Genomic DNA, 22,252 nt, shown 5'->3' with positions numbered 1-22,252 from the left:
ACATAGCCTCACCTTTTTTTTAAGATTTTATTTATTTATTCATGAAAGACACAGAGAGGGAGGCAGAGATGCAGACAGAGGGAGAAGCAGGCTCCCTGAGGGGAACCTGATACAGAACTCGATTCCAGGACTCCAGGATCACAACCTGAGCCAAAGGCAGACACTCAACAACTGAGCCACCCAGGTGCCCCTAGCCTTACCCTTTGAAACCCAGGAAGAGCTTGCCTTGCCCTCTGGGCCTGTGGTGGGAGTGTAGCTCTCATGAACTCTGAATCACCTACATCATTCTTCCCTTTTCTTGAGGAATAGCACATGTTAAACAGCCTTCCTTCATTCTGTCCATTCTTCTGTTTCCTATAGTCCCAGATGGCAGTGTTTCTGTTGGTATAATTCCATCTCTCTTCCTGCCTTCTGTTAAGATGGCTGAGAAGGTCTCTGGTTCCTACCCACACTAATCTTATCAAATGGTCAGTCAGCCATACCCTTTATATTCTCTTCTGAACATATTTTCTCATTTTTTGCAATAAGGATAGGCTGAGAATTTTCCAATCTTTAAATTCTAGTTGCCCTTATGCCAAATGATTATCCTTCCATTCATTTCTCTAGCCTTGCACTTTAACTGTAAGCAAGAGAAATTATGCCCCTCTTTCAACACTTTGCTTAGATATTTCTTCAGCTAAATATCTAATTACATCGCTCACAAGTTCTACCTTCCACAAAATGCTGGAATATCAACACAGTTCAGCCAAAGTCTTTGCCACTTTATAACCAGGAATATCCTTTCCCCAGTTTCCAGTGATATCTTCTTCATTTATATCTGTGAGCTTATCAGAATGACCTTTACCATCCATATTTATACCATTTTTTGTCTATTTTAGTTTATGTATTCTCTAAAAACATGGACACTTTCCAGATCTCCTCTTTCCTCTCTGAGCTCTCACCAGAATTGCCTTTAAGAATCCTTTCATGGTGTTCTCAGCTTTTTCTACCATGCGCCTCAGAACTCCCTCAGCCTCTACCCATTACTCAGTTCCAAAGCTGTATACACATTTTTAGGTATTTGTTATAGCAGCAGGCCACTTCTTGGTACCAATTCCTGTTAGTCGTCTCAGACTTCTATAATAAAATACTACATACAGACTGGATGGCTTAGACAACAGACATTTTGGTCTCACTCTTCTGGAAGCTTGGAAGTGTGAGAATAAGGCACCAGCAGGTTTGCTTCTGGATGAGGATGCTTTTCCTGGCTTCTAGACAGCACCTTCTAGCTGTATCCTCACATAGCAGAGATAGACGAAGATCGGGTGTCTCTTCCTCTTCTAAGGGCACTAATCTGATGATGGTGCTCTACACATATCTTCTCATCTAAACCTAATTACCTTCCCAAAGCCCCATCTCTTAATATTACCACAGTGGGCACTTAAGCCCTCATTTCATGAATTTTGAAAGAATATTAACATTAATTCCATAAGATATAGGCAGATTTGCAACTGTGTTTTTCAATAAGAAAATAGTACTTTTGAAAAAAAATAGCCTACCTGAAAGATTTCAGTTAAAAAAGTAACACTAAGAATTTCCTGGAAGGCTCTAAACATTATATAGTTCTAAAGTAATTAGTCTAAATTAAATTCTTTGAGAAATACCAGAGAAGTATAAGAGATGCTTAGCCTCACATCCAGGGCTCATGCCTTTGTTTGGAAAACCAGAAAAACAAAACATTAAAGAAACCCAAATGGCATTAATTATAAGTGCCTGTGTGAGAAATGAAGGGACTTTGGAAGTGAAAGGACATCAGGGAGGGGATGCCTGAGTGGCTCAGTGGTTGAGCATCTGCCTTTGGCTCAGGTCATGATCCCAGAGTCCTGGGATCGAGTCTTACATCAGGCTTCCTGCAGGGAACCTGCTTCTCCCTCTGTCTGTGTCTCTGCCTCTCTCTCTGTGTCCCTCGTAAATAAATAAATAAAATCTTTAAGAAAAGGACATTTAGGAAGACTTCAATAAGACATTTCAGTTTGAGTTAAAACTTATAGAAAAGATCTCTAAAGTTTCTCTTCCACTGTAAACTTTATGATTTTGCTGTAAAGGAGAGAGTAGTGTAATATTAAGAACTTAGTTTTTCGGGATCCCTGGGTGGTGCAGCGGTTTGGTGCCTGCCTTTGGCCCAGGGCGCGATCCTGGAAACCCGGGATCGAATCCCACGTCGGGCTCCCGGTGCATGGAGCCGCTTCTCCTTCTGCCTGTGTCTCTACCTCTCTGTCTCTCTCTGAATATCATGAATAAATAAATAAAATCTTTAAAAAAAAAAAAAGAACTTAGTTTTTCTTTTTTTTAAGATTTTATTATTTGAGAGAAAGAGCATGAGCAGAGGGTGGGGCAGAGGGAGAAGAAGAGAGAGAATCTCAAGCAAACTCTCCACTGGGTGCAGAGCCCTAATTGGGTCCCAATCCCAGAACCCTGAGGTCATAACCTGAGCTGAAACCAAGAATTGGATGCTCAACCGATTGAGCCACCCAGTGCCACAAGAGCTTAGTTTTTCAAATAAAATATTCCATAGTCAGAATTTCTTCTTGTTTTTTTGATAGAGCAATTCTATTAAATGCTAACTTGACATTAACTCTAATATAAAACAGAAGTCTGTTATAAAATTTTATAATTTTATCTAAATAAACTATTTGTATCTGTATTGGTATTATATAATTAAATAAAGTTAAGTTAATCTTAAGGAAATTTCCCCAGTTAAATTGGTACCATTTTACCAAATGTTTATTTGTATCATACATTTTTTGCTCCATAGTTACTAATCTTAGGTTTTTGATTTAGAATAGGTTCATTAATGTATTAGTTGTTATTACAAGCTAGCTTGCTATGGAGAAGATTTCATTCCTCAAAGAATATATGCTTTCTGGAGTGATTTGACCACTAAGGACAGATTTCAGAAAAGAAATCTGCATTTGTATCAAAAGAAGGCAAAAATATTAGTGATATAATTTTGTTTCACAGTTGATGGGGAACCACTGAAAATTCATTAACAATCATATTTGCATTTTTGGAATATTCTTTGGTATGGAGGAGACCATTTAGTAGAACTGAACTAAGTAGCATTGGGTAGGAAGAGGAGGAATGAGACTGATTATTTCAGGAGAGGATATAGAGGCCCAGGAAAAAACACGAGCCATGCATACGATATCGTAGAACATTAGTAGTAGAGTTAAACTGAGCACCAAGACATCCAGACTCAGGTCCAGCCCTCTTAAGCTATTTCAGAACTCTTCATATCATTTGATTCCTTGACAAAATAAGAACTGCACTGAGGCTCCTTCCACAGTTTGGCTATTGTGGACATTGCTGCTAGAAACATCGGGGTGCAGGTGTGTCCATCGAAAGATGAATGGATAAAGAAGATGTGGTTTATGTATACAATGGAATATTCCTCAGCCATTAGAAATGACAAATACCCACCATTTGCTTCAACGTGGATGGAACTGGAGGGTATTATGCCGAGTGAAATAAGTCCATCGGAGAAGGACAAACATTATATGGTCTCATTCATTTGGGGAATATAAATAATAGTGAAACGGAATAGAGGGGAAGGGAGTAGAAATGGGTAGGAAATATCAGAAAAGGAGACAGAACATGGAAGACTCCTAACTCTGGGAAACGAACTAGGGGTGGTGGAAGGGGAGGAGGGCGGGGAGTGGGGGTGACTGGGTGGCGGGCACTGAGGGGGGCACTTGATGGGATGAGCAGTGGGTGTTATTCTATATGTTGGCAAATTGAACACCAATAAAAAATAAATTTATTTTAAAAAATAAGAACTGAAATCGAGAACTATCATTTGGAACAATCATGTGCTATTGTAGTTATATTTTAGTGAATAAAAGACTTTACTAGCCTCAGGACCACAAAAATACTCTTAGCAAAGTCTCAATAAGTTTCAAAATACTCTTTTAGCAGAGTCTCAATAAGTTTCCAATATGATTAAAATTCAAATTATGTCACCTTACTTGTGAACAAAGTGAAAATATGTTTTGTATAAGTCTTACCGTTTGATAGTTTAAGCCAATTAACAAAACCTGACAGCTGGTCTAGAATTTGAGGTAAAATTCCCCTGCTGACTCAGGCAGTGAATAAGAATTTAATGTTCATTAAAATATGTCACAATCTGAGACCCAAAACAGGTACCATCTGTCACCAGTTCCTACTCCATACCTAGGTATAGATACACTGTGTTGAAACTCTTTTATTTATAATCAGTGTAATTTGTTTTGAAATACTATCACTAATGGCCCGTGGGATCCCCTACTTTTCATTTGAGGTGGGAAATAAGGAGTCAAGTATTTCATTTCCTCTAGATCTGTGCTTTTATCCAAACCATGTAGGTCTATTTTTTTAAATTTTTATGTGATCAAAACTGACTTTTTATTTGGTGTAAATTATAAAAAGTAAAGGAGAGAAGAAACTGTGATCCTTATGAGGTGAATTCCAAGACTGGTAGAATTCTGTAGACTATCACGGGAAGGCCCAGATTTGAAAGAACAATGTTACTAGGGAATGTGCTGCTCTTGGGAGGACTGGTGGTGTTTTGCAGCTCTGGGAAGCCTGGTGATCCATGAGGATATAGGGTACAGGGGATACAGGAGTACTATGGAATTGAGGATAGTATCAAGTGGTTCTGGTACACATGACAAGGTTGAAGTAGTTATGGTAGCTCAGCAAGTCCCTGTTGATAGTGTCATTGTACCAGAACTGGATACCTTTGCCTCACCTCCTGTCACCACCCTCAAAGAATTCATCCAAGTAGAGTCAGTGGTTCTCCAAGTGTGATCCCCACACTGGCAGCATCAACACTTGGGAACTTGTTAGAACATGATGTGATGAGCACTGAGTGTAATACTATATGTTGGCAAATTGGATTTAAATAAATAAAAATTTTTTAAAAAAGAAATGCAAATTCTTAGTTCCCATCCCAGACCTATGGACTCAGACAGCCTGGAAGTAGGGCCCAAAATCTCATTTTAGCAAGGCTTCCACATGACTCTGATGTTCCCTCAAGGAATTCCTGGGCCTTTTGTAAGGGTGCATTCATTTTGCACTTCATCTTCTAACATTGACCAGATAGAACATGCATGTTCTGTCTACTTGAGCGGCGTCTCTGCCTCTTGTCTCTCCTTACTACTAGCCTACTCTGGTTTATTGACTGTACCTTCCCACCTATCTTGAGAGTAGGTCCAGGTGCTTGGCTTCTTTGAAAAATAAAATATATTTTTTTTCTTTTAAAACCCTGGCTTTCTTCTACTGTGTGTAAATTTTCTAGAGCTTCCTGAGTTTTCCAGAGCTTTGTGGTTCTCTGGCACTCCAAGACCTGTGATCAGTCTTTGATATGCAGAAAGACATCTCTTTTATACTCTAATAACAAGTAACAATTAAATTGTTATTTAATATGCATAAATAAAATCAAAGCATAAAAGTATTGACCATCACAATAGACAGGAGAATGTAATTCCTTACTATGATTCAACATATCTGGCAGCACCATGAATTTCCTGTCTTCTCCTTCTGTTAGCTGTGGTAGGAGAGTCCTTCCAGCAGTGGGAAATCATGAAGAGAAAGAGAGAGGAAACATTCCCCTAACAAGGGGAAACAAACTAAACAACTCACCTGCCATCACCATTTTAAAAAATGCGGATCTAAAATCTACTAGCTGGAAGCATTGTTTGGTACAATGTTCTTATCATATAGATTAGGTAAAAAATATCCTGATTCAATAATTCCACAATGTCATTATAATAATGTTCTTTCTGTATGTTGAGTTCATTTTCCCTAACGGTATTCTTTAGTGGTGATTTGACTTTCCCCTTTATTTCAGTGATGCTCACCAAGTACTTTTTCATTTGGCTTCATTTTACCACAGGTGTCTTAGTTTCATTTGCCACTAAATCACTTTGGGTATCCAGTTAGTTTTGTAAATCATCGAAGAAAAACTGTTTAGGTAACATGAAGTTACCTATAAATTTCCAACACAAATTGTTTCCTCTTCTTCAAACATAACTCTCAGATGCTTATTCTAAAATGTTTCCAAATCATTACATATTTAGCTTAAACAATGGTGCACCCCTGAGCCTTACACAAAGTTTTTTTAAGTAGCTCCTTAAGCCCTGAGAAAGTAAGTCGAAGAGGATTGAATATATATCTTTATGTTTTTTAATGTATTTAAGATGTCTTTAATTCTACCATAACTTTTTCCACAAAAAAAAAAAAAAAAACTTGAAATGGCCTGCAGTAAAACAAACACATGCCAAAAGTTAAAAGAAAAAAAATGAAATGCCACAAAGGAATCAGAGGAATCTACAAATTTAAATTTGGGTCCTAGCTCTAGCCAAATAGCTAAACTATTGTTTTACTACTAGACCAAGTGTGCATTTAAACCTAATGGAGAGCCAATGTGTGACTTAAACAAAATCAATATACAAAACCAATCTACTACTAAGTTCCCACATTGAAAGTTTTATTTCAATATGAATTCAACTTACAAATCTTTTTTTAAGGTTTTATTTATTTATTCATGAGAGACACGGAGAGAGAGACAGAGACACAGGCAGAGGGAGAAGCAGGCTCCATGCAGGGAGCCTGATGTGGGACTTGATCCCAAGACCCTGGGATCACGCCCTGAGCCAAAGGCAGAAACTCAACCACTGAGCCATTCAGGCATCCCTCAACTTACAAATCTTGACTTATATTTTGATTTATTGCATTCTTTCCAACTGAGAAAAAATAGTGAAAAAAAACCTTAATTGTTGAGGAAAAATAATAAATAACTTCACAACTAGCTTTTATATCTTAAAAATGTCATGCATTAAGAATCCAGTGTAAAGTACACCAGATAAAGCAGATTCTGAATAAAGGATGAGCTAATTGAAGGAGTCACCAGAGCATTCTGCAGCTCAGAGCCATCAGTGCAGTCGGCATGCTAAAATGAACTGCATAAAGTATCCTTTGATATGGTGTGTTGGGGGGTGTATTGATTTCTTTGTGTGTATGACCATTCAGTTCGTGAGCAATTGGTACATCTGTTTCATGATCATTTTTTTACCATGTGTAATATTAGTTGTTCTTAAATTTGCATTTGTTTTGGAAAGGCAAGTCTCACTGTTTAGTTTATGTTTATTGTACTTGCTACTGCCAGAAAGGGGATTTTAAAGGGGCTGTAAAATAATTTTCTCCTTTCTTTCTCCTTCTTCTGTGTTTACAAGTTAAGTCAGGGACTAGTATTAGGGAGCTGAAATCGGCTTTTCAAAAGTTCAGGGTAACCTTAATGGATAAAATGAAAGAATAAGCTGTCCTGATCTACCAATTTCATATAAGCCACTTTGTTTATTCATTCCCTGTCAAGTGGAGAGCACACGCAACCCCCCACAATGCACAGGAACTTTGAAAATATGAATGTTACGAAAATTACCCCATAAAACACTTATGTATTTAGAAAACATGCGAAGTGATTCCAAAGGATTTGTGTCACACCCAATTACTTAGTTCTATTACTTAATGGGCTTTAAAATTGGCTTCAGAAGATAATTACTCAGATAGCCAAATGTTAATTGAATAACAGATGCTAAAAAATTTAAAAGTCAGTAAACTGCCCTTTGAGCAACACTACTTTTTTTACTTGGAAGTTCCTCAAATATTTTTAAATAGCTCTTAAGTTTCTCTAGCAGATATTTATTCTACATCTGAATTTTATTTTTTTCTTCAAGCTTCTTGGGAAGATTATCTGGATTACAATTTTCTACTTACATTCTTATGGGCTTTTGATCCTTTGTGGGCATGATTACAGTCTTATCTATACAAATGAGAAAATACATGCAAAAGTACTTTGAACTATATAGCGTTTTAGAAAATGTAACCTAGACTTATTAGGTATTCTTTCTTGTTTTAACAGGTCTTAAAAACAGATCTGGAAAAGAAGAAGCAAACCATGGACAAACTCTGCTCACTCAACCAAGACCTTCTTTCAGCGCTGAAAAACACAGTGGTAGCCCACAAGATGGAAGCATGGCTGGACAACTTTGCCCAGCGCTGGGATAATTTAGTCCAGAAACTTGAAAAAAGTTCAGCACAGGTTAGTGATAATAATTACCCTAATTATAAATCATCCTTGAGATTTTTGAAAGGGATGATATGGGAAAGGAGGGAAACTGAATGGGGAAAAATTAGAGAGGAAGATTAACCATGAGAGACTCCTAACTTTGGGAAATGAAGGGTTGCAGAAGGGAAGGAGGATGGGGGAATAGGGCAACTGGGCACAAAGGAGGGCACTTGATGGGATGAGCACTGGGTGTTATACTATATGTTGGCAAATTGAATTTAAATAAAATATTTTAAAATGAAATTTTCATTAAGAGAGCAGTTTTATAAGCCTACAGAAGATATCACCGAATTAGTCCTTGCCAAATGTTCAGTTGAATAAAAACATGGGTCTTTTGCTTGTGTTGACATTGGAGGATGTGGGAGAGGAAGGAGTGCTAATTGACTGAACTAGTTACTGTCTTAGAGAGTAATCCCTTCCAGTTCTGTGGGAATGAGGATGTGAGTGACTTAGAGTAATTGGACCAAGTGCTTGGGGACTGTGTCTCAAAACCTCACCCCAAATCATAGGTTTTTAGAAACCTGAGTACTATTAATTGAACCCTACATTTTACATAGGATTAAAATGAAATTTAGAGAGGAAAAATGAATTGTCCAAGGGAAGTTAGTGGTAGGAGTACGGCTAGGGCTCAGATCCTTTGATTTCACTGAAGACCTCATTCTATTATTTCAAGTAAGGAGCTAATCATTGAATGTCCTTTCTGCCACAGACAGTTGATTCATGATGCTAACACATAGACTGTGGATTAGGAAAGCATCCATGTGACCCTTGTACTGTGATAATGTGGTTTTATGTTAAGAATTTCAAAACTTCTGGTACTTTAAAGAAAATGAGGTGGTTTTAAAGTAGAAACTTTTATTATCTGATATTATTAGATGGTGGAATCATGAGGAGTCATTCAAAATATTATCTATAATAGTTTAACATATTCTGCCACATTATTTTACAACCTTTACTAATCGGTCACAAGTCATAGCTCAGTGCACCATGCATACATCTCTATTAAAGCAGTGACCACATTCAGTAGCTTTAGGCAGTTAGCTCCATTGTTATGAGATAGTACAGGGAATTTGTCTTTTTGACACTTGACATCTGATAAATAGCACTTAGGAAATGTTCCTTGAAAGATGGTATGATATATGGTATGAAAGATGATATAATTTAAGAAAATATGATCAAGCAACATTATGATTTTTAATCACAGTTCAGACTTTTCAAATTAAATTCATACTTAAAAATTTAAATTTGAAGGAGTATATATCGTCATCATTTCCTCTGCAGTCATTGGACATTAATAAAAATTCTTTTTGTTTTCCATTGAATATATTTTTATCAGTTGCTTGATCTGATACTGATTTTACAACCACATCATGATTTGTCTTATTATATATAATCTGGCCATGGTTACTTTGCCCTAGCACTGGCATTTATGTAATAAATGGTGAAACATTAGAAAATTTGATGCTTTTTAGACCATCAGCGATATCATTCCAATATATACTCCTTGGTTCCATAAATTATTGCAGCTGTAAAATGGTCAGTTACCATGTTCAGAAGGATTGGCATTGCCTTACAAAAAAAGTTATTTATAAATGCATCCATTTAAAGAGGTATATTCATGGAGACGTGACTGTTAACAGTAGGTCACATTTTTGTTCACTTACATTGTATATAGTGATTTTCAAACTTTATCTGCATAATAATCACCTGAGAAGCTGATTAAATTGTATAGTCCTAGATCTCATGCTCAGAGAGTCTCATTCAGTAAACCAGTAATCTGCATGCAGCCTTTAATATACAGTCTGCAGACCATATTTTTAAAAAACACTGAATTAACAAGACAGTGGCATATGTACCAATCCCCACCATTGTGGGTTTTTCCACAGTGCTGCCTGAAATGGGAAGAATAGAAGACCTTCCTATCAATCCTGTATTTAAATATACTCACTTTTTTGGAATGAACCTACTTTCTAAAGAGCGTTGTGCATGTCATCAAAACATTACTGATTTGTTATTCTAGTTGGTAAAAAAAAAAACCTTCAAAACCTTATTTTTAACGGTCTAAAATTATAAGACTACTACCTAGGGCACTTACCTTCCTATTTTTGAACTTTTCAAAACCTATAATAAAACACCACTAGCTCTGGTTCATACAGTTCTTTATAAAATGATGTCCAACATATAGTATAACATGTATCCACTGTATTTACCCATTGGGATGTGATGAGGATAAAATAAAGTCATAGACATGAAAGCACTTTGGGGGAAAAAACACTGGTGCTCTGATATACAGTGCATATTGTTTAGTGAGTCTGGAGGGTTTGTTGTAGTTCAGTATCATTTAAAAATTTATTTTCAAACATTTATGCCCTACTATATAAGGTCAGAAGCAGATAAGTTTACTTATATTAGGCAAGTTGCATTTTAGAACACTAAGCTTCAGCTTTTCTACAGTTTGTGTTTCATGTTTTACTCATTGTTTTTTTCCCCAAAAAAGGGAAATCTCATAGGCCCAATCCAAATCATTGCTGGGGTGAATTGGGACTCTTAGATAAAAATGAAGCTAACCCGACGACAGAGTAATTAAAAGGAAATAGAGTGAACCATGAAATAGTATCATATAACTAAAAAAGCCCTTGGTTTTCTTTCTTGAATGTAAAATTGAACTTGATCAAAATTATATGGGAAGAAATCCAAGAATGTTGAAGGCAAGGTTGTGACTTTGAAGAACAAAGCTCTCTTGTATGCACACTTTCCAGCACGTTTGTGGAGATGGAAGGGTGATTTGTGAGAATCAGTCCCATTAATGATATGAGATCTCAATCTTCTGAAACTCCTTTTAAATGATTGGTTTAAAGAATGAGCAAAATCTGGTAATGATTAAAATCCAGTAGGATATAGGAATTGTGACTGAGATGACAAGGCATCCAATTGTGCTCAAATAAAGAACATTGTATGCTCGAATTTTTGACTGCTATTCAGGTCAAAGCTTTGAGGGATTTTGACCTTATGAAACAGTAGCATGGCAAGAGATCAAAATATGAACAAAAAATCAACCGTGAGGCTGTTCTCTTGCATTTCAAAGTCAGGTTTGGCTTGAATAATATCTGGACACAAGCTGAGGATGCTTAACTTGATGAGAAGGCAGCATAAGAAAATAGAAACACTTTCTGTTTCCAAAGTTAGGAAGAATAATAATCCTTGCTATGTGGATGCTTGAAATGAGAAAAGAGAACAAATCAAATACACTCCGGATTGACTTATTTAAAAACTCAAATGACCCTCTCTGTCCTCTAAATTTTGTATAAATAATACTTGTTGAAATTTACAGTTCTTTTTTTCTAAATGCTTATGACCCTAATGGATGTATTTTTATCTTGATTATAACTAGGAAATATAATAGTCAGAAATTTATTATAGTTAATACTTTAAACTTATACATGATTTTAATGATTTGAGACATTGTTTTCCCCCATTTAACTGAAGTCATATATATTGTGGAGAGGGTATAATATTCATGCACTTTATAATTTATTTATTTATTTATATATTTATGGAAATTTATATTAAACTTAACATTAGGTATTTAAATGTAAGAGTATATCTATCTAGATGAGTCCAAAAGTTCTGTAGTTTTGTCATTGTTTAGCAGAATAATTTTTTTTCTTTGCTAAGAGTAAGGGACATTTTATGGCACATGTAAGTTTATACATCTCATTCCCATTTCCTGAATATTTTGCTATGTTTCTCTTGACCATTTTTGCAATGTTCTGAACTATAAGCACAAATAATCTTAAAGCTAAAATTAATGTGCCCAGGATCCTCTTCTTGAACGTTAGAATACATGTTTATGTTGTATATTTCTGTATCTATAGTCATAGATGCCCAAATAGAGACAGTGATCAGTATGTATGTATATATCTATTCTATGTCATTGATGTCCTGCTAAGAGTTTTTAAACTCTTGCCAGACATGTGTAGTATAAAACATGGTTGAAGGCAATAAGCCAGTATTTTTAGTAATACCAGAAATGCAAATAGATGCAGAGGTATTAAGATGAATATTTCTTTATTTGCCTTTCTTTTCTGAGTTCATTCTCAGTTTTTAGAGATCCCTCTTTTCATTCTCCAGAAAATATTTTACATGCACATTCTGACTGTGCCCATCCTCAAAGCATTGTTTTGTAGATCGCTTGATACCTGAGATGTAGTTACAATTGGCTTGCCTCTCTTCTTTTTTACCAATGACTATTTTTTTTTAAATATTTATTTATGTATTTTAGAGATAGAGCTTGTGTGCGAGTGGGGGGAGGAGCAGAGGGAGGGAATGTTTCAAGTAGATTCCCTGCTGAGCATGGAGTCTGATGTGGAGCTTGACTTGAGATCATGATCTGAGCCGAAACCAAGAGTCAGATGCTTAACTGACTGAGCCCACCCAGACACCCCTACCAATAATTTTAATTAAAAATACTCTAAGGGCTTTCCATTGGCAACCCTTTTCATTGGTTCCTGAAAGCCCTTCAAGGCTAGTCAGCCTGATGTCAATTAAAAAATAATAATAATAAATGGTTTTACAAAACCTAGAATTAAAATAAAATTCCTTCACTTATTTTAGGTTTCTATCTTATTCATGGACCATCTAAATTCATGGACTAACCATCTTGAATTTTAGAGCATCTTTTAGTTAATTGCTTAGGTTAAAGGTTTCATTAGAAAATTTCGAAGTTATAGCTCAGATAACTTTGGAAATTAACTGTACCCTTTTCCTACCTCCAACTAAAGTAGATGTTTGAGAATGGGTCTTGTATATCAGCATAATAGTTTTTATGTTGTAAATTCATTATCTGTAACAACCTAAAATGCTGTAGGCACTGAAAATTTAAGAGACAAGAGCTGAGTTAACTATTGGCCATTCTCATTCCTTATTTATAAAGTGGAAAGTTTGAAGAGGATCTCCATAGTGTCCTTCCAGTTCTAAATGCTTGTGATATGTATCTCTTTGCTTGAAATTTTATATAAAACTCTAGAGTAATTGGTAAAGAGATTCCAACTATCTCTGCCATATCAATCTCAGCATCAGCTGGAAGATGATAATGAAAATAAACTTCTCTTCCTGTAAAAAGAAGATTGACTTCTGAAATGAGTACATTTCACTCACCACAAGTATGTGATTAAAATATCTGAAGATAAAATACTCAACATGTATATGATATATCTATTCTCTACTGACAATAAACAAAATAACACATAAAGAAAAATACAAGTTTTCTCCTCAATGTATACTTGATTATCTTCATCCTAGTTAAAGAATATATTTCATTACTTCATATCACATGGTGTCTAGAGGAAGTTCAGGTGGATCAGAGAAAAATAAATTTCATTGCTTTTTGAATTTTTGCTGATGGAGTTAATTCACAGTTGCTCAAAATCTGTGTTTAATATGAACTCTGAATCCAACATGAGTCTCTTCTTTCTGGCAATTTGTACAAAAGATAATATGAAGTGAGGAACAAAATACATGAAATTGAACAGTTTTACAGAATAAACCTTCTTAATTATAGTATTTTATTTCAAATAGGATAATTCTTTTTTGATATCTTTTGAATATAGACTCAAAATGTGCTCATGGTTCCAGTATTATTATGTTTCAAGAAGTTATATTGTCTGATGATCAATATCAAAACAAGACAGTAATTAATAATTAAAATATAGTTATTGGGCAGCCCGGTGGCTCAGCGGTTTAGTGCAGCCTTCAGCCCAGGGCCTGATCCTGGAGTCCCAGTATTGAGTCCCACATCAGGCTCCCTGCATGGAGCCTGCTTCTCCCTCTGCCTGTGTCTCTGCCTCTCTTTCTGTGTGTGTCTATCATGAATAAATAAATAAAAACTTTAAAAAAATAGTTATCAAGCCACACTTATGAACTTTAGCACTCCTTGTATACCCCGCTTAGCTGTGGGAATTCCTCTGTATTTGGTCATGGGATAGAGTATTTTATAGTCTTTTGATTAATCTCCCAACTTCCTTTGTGAACACTTGATCTTTTACCCTAGGTTTCTCATAAAGTTCAGCATATAAATTCTTTCTGTTGCTTAGAATTATAAATCCTTACACCATCAGATATTTGAGCCTCGTGCTACCATGCCTGTGGAGATGATTTTAAGCCTGGCTACCAATTATCGTAGAAGTTGTATGTGCCTCGAAATTTCACCTTTTGTCTATAAAATGGGAATAATATTAGTATTTACTCTTTAGGCCATGAGGTAATGACAGCTACCACTTAAAAACTCGTATGCATGTACTATTCTAAGTATTTTAAATAATATAAAGAATGCAAAGCACTTAGCATAATGCCTGGGACATGCAAAGAGCTTTGTAATTGGTAGGTATTCTTACATGTATTAATATTTTAATAATAATGAAAGTGATAAGATAAATTCGGTAACTGATTCTTCATAACTTGAATCTCTTAGTTTCTTTTTTTTTTTTAAATTTTTTTATTTATTTATAATAGTCACAGAGAGAGAGAGAGAGAGAGAGAGGCAGAGACACAGGCAGAGGGAGAAGCAGGCTCCATGCACCGGGAGCCTGACGTGGGATTCGATCCTGGGTCTCCAGGATCGCGCCCTGGGCCAAAGGCAGGCGCCAAACCGCTGCGCCACCCAGGGATCCCTCTTAGTAAGTTTCTTTAAATGTTCAAATAGTAGAATATCTCACATTGCAATAAATAACCCCAAAAAACTTAAAAAGGCAAGAGTATTTAAATAATTAAATGGAAAAATAAAAAAAATGCAGTTAAGAATATAGCCAAAATAAAATAAAAAAAACCCAGCACCAACAAAGTTAATTTAAAATGCAAGAGCAGAGGGTAAAGACAACTAGTTACCCCTGTGAAATCAGAGACAGTGGTTGAAATGTTTCCTTTCATTATATGCCCTTTTATATTCTTTAAACACTCTTGAATGTACATGTATTCCCTTTTCAAGATGTGGGTTTTTCTATATGTTGGCAAATTGAACACCAATAAAAAATAAATTTATAAAAAAACAAAACAAAACAAAATGTGTGTTTTTAAACAAATGGAAGAGAAGGTGGCAAGAAAGAATTTTATTGAGGGTAGTTTGATTTCTCCAGAACTACCGAAATTATACAACCTTATTATAGTAGATGTATACCCTAGGACTGGACAAATGCTCTTCCAGTTTTTCCCACAATGGGAAAATGTAACTTTTGGAAACTAACATAAATCACTTTCTGATTAAGAAGTTTCAGTAGAGAAAAAAATTGTTAGATTTTCAAAGAACATTTAGAAAAGATACTGGTTATTACTAATATGTATCGAGAAAGCACTTTATGTGTTCAGACATTAGATAATTTAATTCTTGAAACTAAGTCTTGGAGAAATAATTTGTAGGGCCCAGTGCAAACTGAAAATACAGAGCTTCTTATTCAAATATTATTAAGGATGTCAAGAGTGTGACAGCAGAGTGTGAAGCCAAGCCTGGAGTTCTTTGAGTGAGGGGGCCTGGGTGGCCACGTAAGTTGCACACTCATGAAGTCGGCCCTATTTGCAACACCCTTGTGACAGATCCTTTATCATTCCCATTTTACCTATGAAAAAATGAAATTAGAGCTCTGAGAGACAAACAAACCTACCCTAAATTCTACCATATCCGAACTATGGACCTGGTGTTTGAGAATTGTGGAGCCTGGCTCAAAGACTTCTACTTTTAATCACTGTAATAAGTCTAAATGAACTCTTTTCCATTTCTACTGGATGATTAACTGATAGGTCAAGGGAATAGTGTTTAAAAACAAATGTTTTTTTTTATTTTCATGAGACTACATGAAAGTCATTTCCAATATACTGATAAAATGGAAATGGGTGGGGGATGGGTGAATAAGTGGAGGGAGTTAAAAGTATGCTGTGATGAGCACTGAGGGATGTGTAGAATTCTTGAATCAGTCTATTGTACATCTGAAACTAATACAACACTATGTTAATTATACTTGACTACAAAACAATGGGGAAGGCAACTGAATGAGAATTTAGTTAGGTAGACTCAAGGTTTGGTGACTAGAACTTAAACTATGCTATATATTTTTTAAGATTATTTATTTATTTATTCATGAGAGACACAGAGACAGAGTCAGAGACACAGGCAGATGGAGAAGTAGGCTCCCCATAGGGAGCCCAATGCAGAATTTGATCCAGGACCCCAGGATCACGACCCGAGCCAGTGGCAGAGGCTTAACCACTGAGCCACCCAGGTGCCCCACTATGCTATATTCTAATTTTGACCCTGCCCCATTCAAAATTTTAATGGAGGCATTACGTTTTTCATAGTAGATTTTCAGGTGTCCTAATGTTCAGTCATTTTAATGTATTTGGATGACATATTTCTATAGTTCCAAAATACATAGGGATGATATACTTAAACCAACAGTTTGAACAGAAAAATTCTTAAATTTTTCTCTGCCTGCAATTGTAACATTTTGCAGAAAATGTCTTGTTGTAGAAAGTTCGAAAATAGAATATAGAAATACATAGTCCACAGTAGAAATTATCTGTGCTTTGTCTGCCAAAACAAAACCACCAATATTTCTATTTTGTGTTATTTCCTAAGTATTATAATGTAAACATTTTCCAGTGACATTGCAGATATTTGAAACATGTACAATCTCTGTCACATGCACGTACTATAACTTATTTAAGCCAATACCTGCTGACATTAGGTGGTTTCCAACATTTTTCCATTATACCTTATTCTGTGAACAAGGATAAGTGTTATATGCAGCCTGTAGCATCAGATACATTTAAATGTGAGGATACTGGCTGAGGGTAATTTGTTTTTGTAACATTTAAAAAGAAACCACTTCCATTACTCTATGTTCAGTGCCTGTAACCATTTTGCATACTTAAATTTTTCATGCGGCACTCATCTTGTCTCAGGATTGTGTGTATGTTTGTCACCTTTGCTACTGTACTGTAAGATCTCTAAAAATGAAGACTCCATTTTATTCATTTCTGAATGTTCTGTAGTGATACATATAGAATACAGGTTGGAATTTAATTAAAACATGGTTCAGCTGCTGAGTAACTCATACAATTTTAGATTACTTTAATTAAGTATGATGTCCAAAGTCAGGAAACCTAGGTTTTGGAGCACTAAAATCAGATTAAATCTAACTCTAGCAAATATCTGGTATGTTAAAACTTGGAAATAAGGTTCATCAAAGTTGTGATTATCAATCTTCAGACCTTTAAGACTGTCGGATAGAAACAATACTCAATTTACTCTGTGTTGATTCAGGATTCAAAACAAACTTTAAATGAACCAAGTCATAATTAAGGAAGCTTCTACTAGGTGTAAAAGCTTTGCAGATTGGAAAATTGGCTGCCATATTCTAGAAGGAGTTGTCTGCTTCTGGGAGTAGTAAATCCTACAGTAAGTGGAAGGTTATGCTATATGACCTCCATAATCCCTCCTGTCTATTTCTAATGATTCTAACACATAATTAAGTGTTTACAGTCAATAACTCAGAGTCATCAGGAAATTCAGTACACGACCATTTCGTTTTTTTTTTTTTTTTAAAGATTTTGTTTATTTACTCATGAGAGACAGAGAGAGAGAGAGAGGCAGAGACACAGGCAGAGGGAGAAGCAGGCTCCATGCAGGGAGCCTGACGTGGGGCTCGATCCCGGGTCTCCAGGATCATGCCCTGGACTGAAGGTAGCGCTAAACCGCTGAGCCACTGGGGCTGCCCCAGTTTTTTTTTTTTTTTTTTAAGATTTTATTTATTTATTAGAGACAGAGAGAGAGAGAGAGGCAGAGACATAAGCAGGGGGAAAAGCAGGCTGTCCACAAGGAGCCCAATGTGGGACTCGATTTGGGACTCTGGGAACGGGCCCTGAGCTGAAGGCAGACGCTCAACTGCTGAGCCACCCAGGCATCCCACGACCATTTGGTTTTTATTCTGATTATATGGAGTAGGTTTTGAAAGTAATTATTAATTTTTTATATATAATAAATTATATCCTATGGTTACAGGGTCAATGAACAACTTTTTTTATTCTTCCATCCCAAAGGAAATGGAGTATTTTCAATTACAGTACAGTAATGATTATAGTGTAGAACAATTACAGATTTATGTCTTGCTATTTTATTTTATTAAAAATTACTGTTTTTTTTCTTTCTTAGAAGGTTTGATATATTCCTAAATGCTTTTTCATAGTATATGATGCTGCCATTTCTCTTTACTCTCCGTGGGCCGATCTATCCAATTTCATAGGTATCAATGAGGAAATATTATAATATTGCAGAAATTAACTTCACAGCTAAATATCCGGTAGCACAAATGTCTCATTACATTAGATATAACTGTAAACAATATGTTTGCATTTTCAGAATTTCTGCATTCTGGTGCCTGCACATAAAAATTAGAAAATTTTTCCCAGGAATGTATTCTTTCCAAGCCATCATTGTATGCAAAAAAATTTGCTCATGGTTAAAACATATTACTTTGATAAAATTAAATGCTCTTGGAATCAACAACTGTATTTTTTTAAATTAAAGGTAAACTTAATTTCATCATGTAATGATCATTTTGGGTTGAGTACAGTTAGGTTTGAAGTTATATTTTAAGCATTTTTAACGACTGTGTTACTTTTGCCTTCATTTTGGTGTAAATTGTCAGTGGACTATATAATTATTGTTTGAGGTTCAATGATGGATTCTAAATAATGAATCTGTGGAGATCTTAAAGAAGATAAAACCAGTGCTTGACACTTGGAGTTAGTACCTCTTAATGTCCTTAAGAAAAAAAAAAGTCCTATTGAGGCTACCAAACTAGAAGTCTCTAAGGCCTTGACATATGTAAGGGGAGCACTTCTAAAATGTATTTGCCAAAAGCAATTTTTACACAAGACATCGTAACAAAAGATTTCATTACTTTGTGGTCAGTTGCCTCTTTGGAAGCTACAGTAAGAAAATCCCAAGGCTTCTCTGATTTCCTCCCATTGAAGGAAATCAGTCATATGTGAGGCATGGAGGTTATCCCACACCCTTTCCGTATCTCTCAGCAAGTTCAGGAAACTCAGTTGAAGTTACCTTGACCTCAACCTGATCCCTGGCTCAATGCATAGCAAGTACCTATAAGTGGATCTGATGTGGACCTGTTTTGGTCTCTTTGTAAATAGGCCATCCAAATGATTTGGATTACTAGAAGGGTAATGATGATTGACATCTTAACAGGTTACTATTCATTTCTAATAACCAGAGGCCTGTGAGCAGAGAGTTGGTGGTTGAGGAAGGAAAGGAGGGTGTCTCACTATTTTATAGCTAGGCTGGTAATGCCCATTTACTGAGGAGATGGCTTGTCACAATTTGGGGCACATACCACATTATTCCAAAGAGTGATAACCTGTGCTTAAAAGATAACTTAAAAGTGTGAACACAAAGTTAGCATGATTCTAAACCAGGAAGTATCTTTAATGCTAACTTTGGAGACTCAAATACTTTCACATTACTCATTAATTAAATTAATTAACGGCTGGTGTGCTTTTTAGCTTTTGAATAACATTCAGCTCAAATGTATTTCTGGACTAATAGGCAATTTATGTTAACCTTTTATTGTAATTTTAAATGACAATGTGTTTATTAGATTAAAAAGTCACTTATTTTAAAGTTCAAATGATTTTATTGAAAAATATAGGGACTATAATTACTATATATGATAACCAAAGAAGCATTCAACACACTAATGACCATCTGTAGTCGACCAAAGCAATGAAATTGGTGCCGGGATACTTTAGTAAAATTGACATTAATGTAGTAAGCACTTTAAACATCATGTTTAATTAACTGTCAGAGTGACACCCTAAGTTTTGCTTCTTTGCCCTCCACCCCTTTACTTCCCATAGCTTAACCAATAAATTGAAGAGACACTAAGTATACTTCCAATTTTGAGATTACTTTCCTTTGTGATTTAAGTCACCATAACTTAAGTCAGATAAAACAATTTGATCTGGGTTCAGTATGCTGATATTTTGATCTGAAGGTCAATTTACCAACAAGCAGGAACAGTTTCTCATTATTTCCCTTTGCCACTCCAAGCAGTCTTTACTGAAGTCTTTCAAAAAGTGTGTGACCTCTGTTTCAATACCTCTCGCAGATTTCACAGGCTGTCACCACCACTCAGCCATCACTAACACAGACAACTGTAATGGAAACAGTAACTATGGTGACCACGAGGGAACACATCTTGGTAAAGCATGCCCAAGAGGAACTGCCACCACCACCCCCTCAGAAGAAGAGGCAGATTATCGTGGATTCTGAAATTAGGAAAAGGTGAGACGCTCTTATTCATGGCTTTATCCTTAAGCAAAAAGTCACTGTTAAGCGGGAAAACTCATTTATAGCTGTTTAGATGGCAGTGTTTTTACTTAAACAATATTTCTAGAAGCCTCAGGTGCCTATAATGTCAGTTAAGTTAGAAAATTGTGAAATAAATTTTAAAATTAGCTCAGGGATTCACCATCCCAATGAAAACTGAATGCTCAATGGAAATACTGTTTTCTGGATTAAAAGAAACCACACTTGATGAACTGCCATGGACTTATTTTATCCCAAAAGTTTCTTTTCTTTTCTTTTTTTTTTCTTATAAAGAGCCTACTTGTTCAGTGCCTACTTTTGTGTTAAATGTCTTTTTTCCCCAGTAATGGAAAGTACATTTTCATGAAGAAGTACACCTATAATAGACGAGATCCATTCTGCTAGTTTACGAGAACATAATGTCTCAATCTGCACATCCTAAATCAGGAGTAATTACAGAATAGATTTCCTGTTCTTTGATATTTTTAAAGTCTTATCTTGAAGGTGTTAGAATTTTTAACTCCTCTTTTTGTGGATATTTTCAACTAGACATTATAGATAAGTCAGGTATTATGTACATCAGTGGCTATACTAAAATGATGAGAATAAAATTTCATAAATGCAACACTAGCATGAAAGTCATGAAAAGGTACAATTTCTTTTTCATTCCAATCATTAGCATTATAAGATTAAGCAAGATCATTAAAATCTGCCTTATGTTTCTAAGCAGCATATGTTCAGGAATGCATGGAGCACTTGACATTAGAATTTATGTATACAAGGGTATAGAAGTATGAGAAGAAGAACACATACTTAAAAATAACATGTCAGATGTTCTAGGCGAAGGAAAAAAAACACCTAGAGAAGTTACTCAAGTATATTATTTGAGACTTTCAGTACTTCTCTTTTAATCCGTGATTTACAACCTGCTTTCATAATTCTGCAGTGAACTGCTAGGCTTTTCTCCCTGGTTGTATCTACATGGCTGAATGAATTCTCTCATCCGGTGGTTAGCAAACTAGAGTCAGCAGACTAAATCTACCCTGGTGCCAGTTTTTGTATGGCTCATGAGCTAAGAATCATTTTTACACTTTTAAATGGTTGGAAATAAAAGAAGATAAATACTTTGTGACATGTGAAAATTATATGAAATTCAGATGACAGTGTCCATAAAGGTTTTATCGAAGCATAGCCACAGCCATTTATTTATATATCATCTGTGGTTGCTTTCACATTAGAAAGGCAGGGTTGGGTAGTTGTCATAGAGACTGCATGACCCACAAAGCCTAAAATATTTACTATTTGGCTCTTCATTGAAGAAGTTTGCTGACCCCTGTTCTAGTCAAATGGTTCTCTCAATCTTTAGGTATTGGCATTCTATTTGGGGCAACAATGTTCAAGGACTCTACTCATGATAGTAGTTGAAATTTTAACATTGATGGAGGAAAAACATAATGGCAAAAATAAATCCATAAAGCTCCTAACGAACCTGCTTTTTATTAACCCAATAGCATGGGTGTTAATTTCACATCATGTTAAATATGTGTCTGCAGACAGTGCTTGGGGGGACATGGATTTATGGATCCTTTGCAACAACCCAACAGCTTTCCACCTATTTCCCAAGGAGAACAGTATGGAAACCTAGTTGTCTTACCCTCCTGATATGTTCAAGATTCTCCTAATACAGATATTAGCAGAGCAGGTTGATTCATGTCAGTCTCTCTCTTGGCTCCTGCCAA

The 22,252-nt window shown here is 35.7% G+C and overlaps 1 protein-coding gene across 1 annotated transcript in view; it reads left to right on the top strand.

Annotated features, from left to right (window-relative positions):
* Positions 1-22,252, top strand: part of DMD (dystrophin) — a 2,084,073-nt gene that overhangs the window by 671,320 nt on the left and 1,390,501 nt on the right. The window contains 2 exon segments of the mRNA NM_001003343.1: positions 7,937-8,116; positions 20,314-20,489. Of these exon segments, the coding sequence (NP_001003343.1) occupies positions 7,937-8,116; positions 20,314-20,489 (356 nt within the window).

Source organism: Canis lupus, chromosome X, assembly GCF_011100685.1.
Source record: "Canis lupus familiaris isolate Mischka breed German Shepherd chromosome X, alternate assembly UU_Cfam_GSD_1.0, whole genome shotgun sequence".
In the NCBI taxonomy this organism is placed as follows: domain Eukaryota; kingdom Metazoa; phylum Chordata; class Mammalia; order Carnivora; family Canidae; genus Canis; species Canis lupus.
This window is presented reverse-complemented; position numbering and strand designations above follow the sequence as displayed.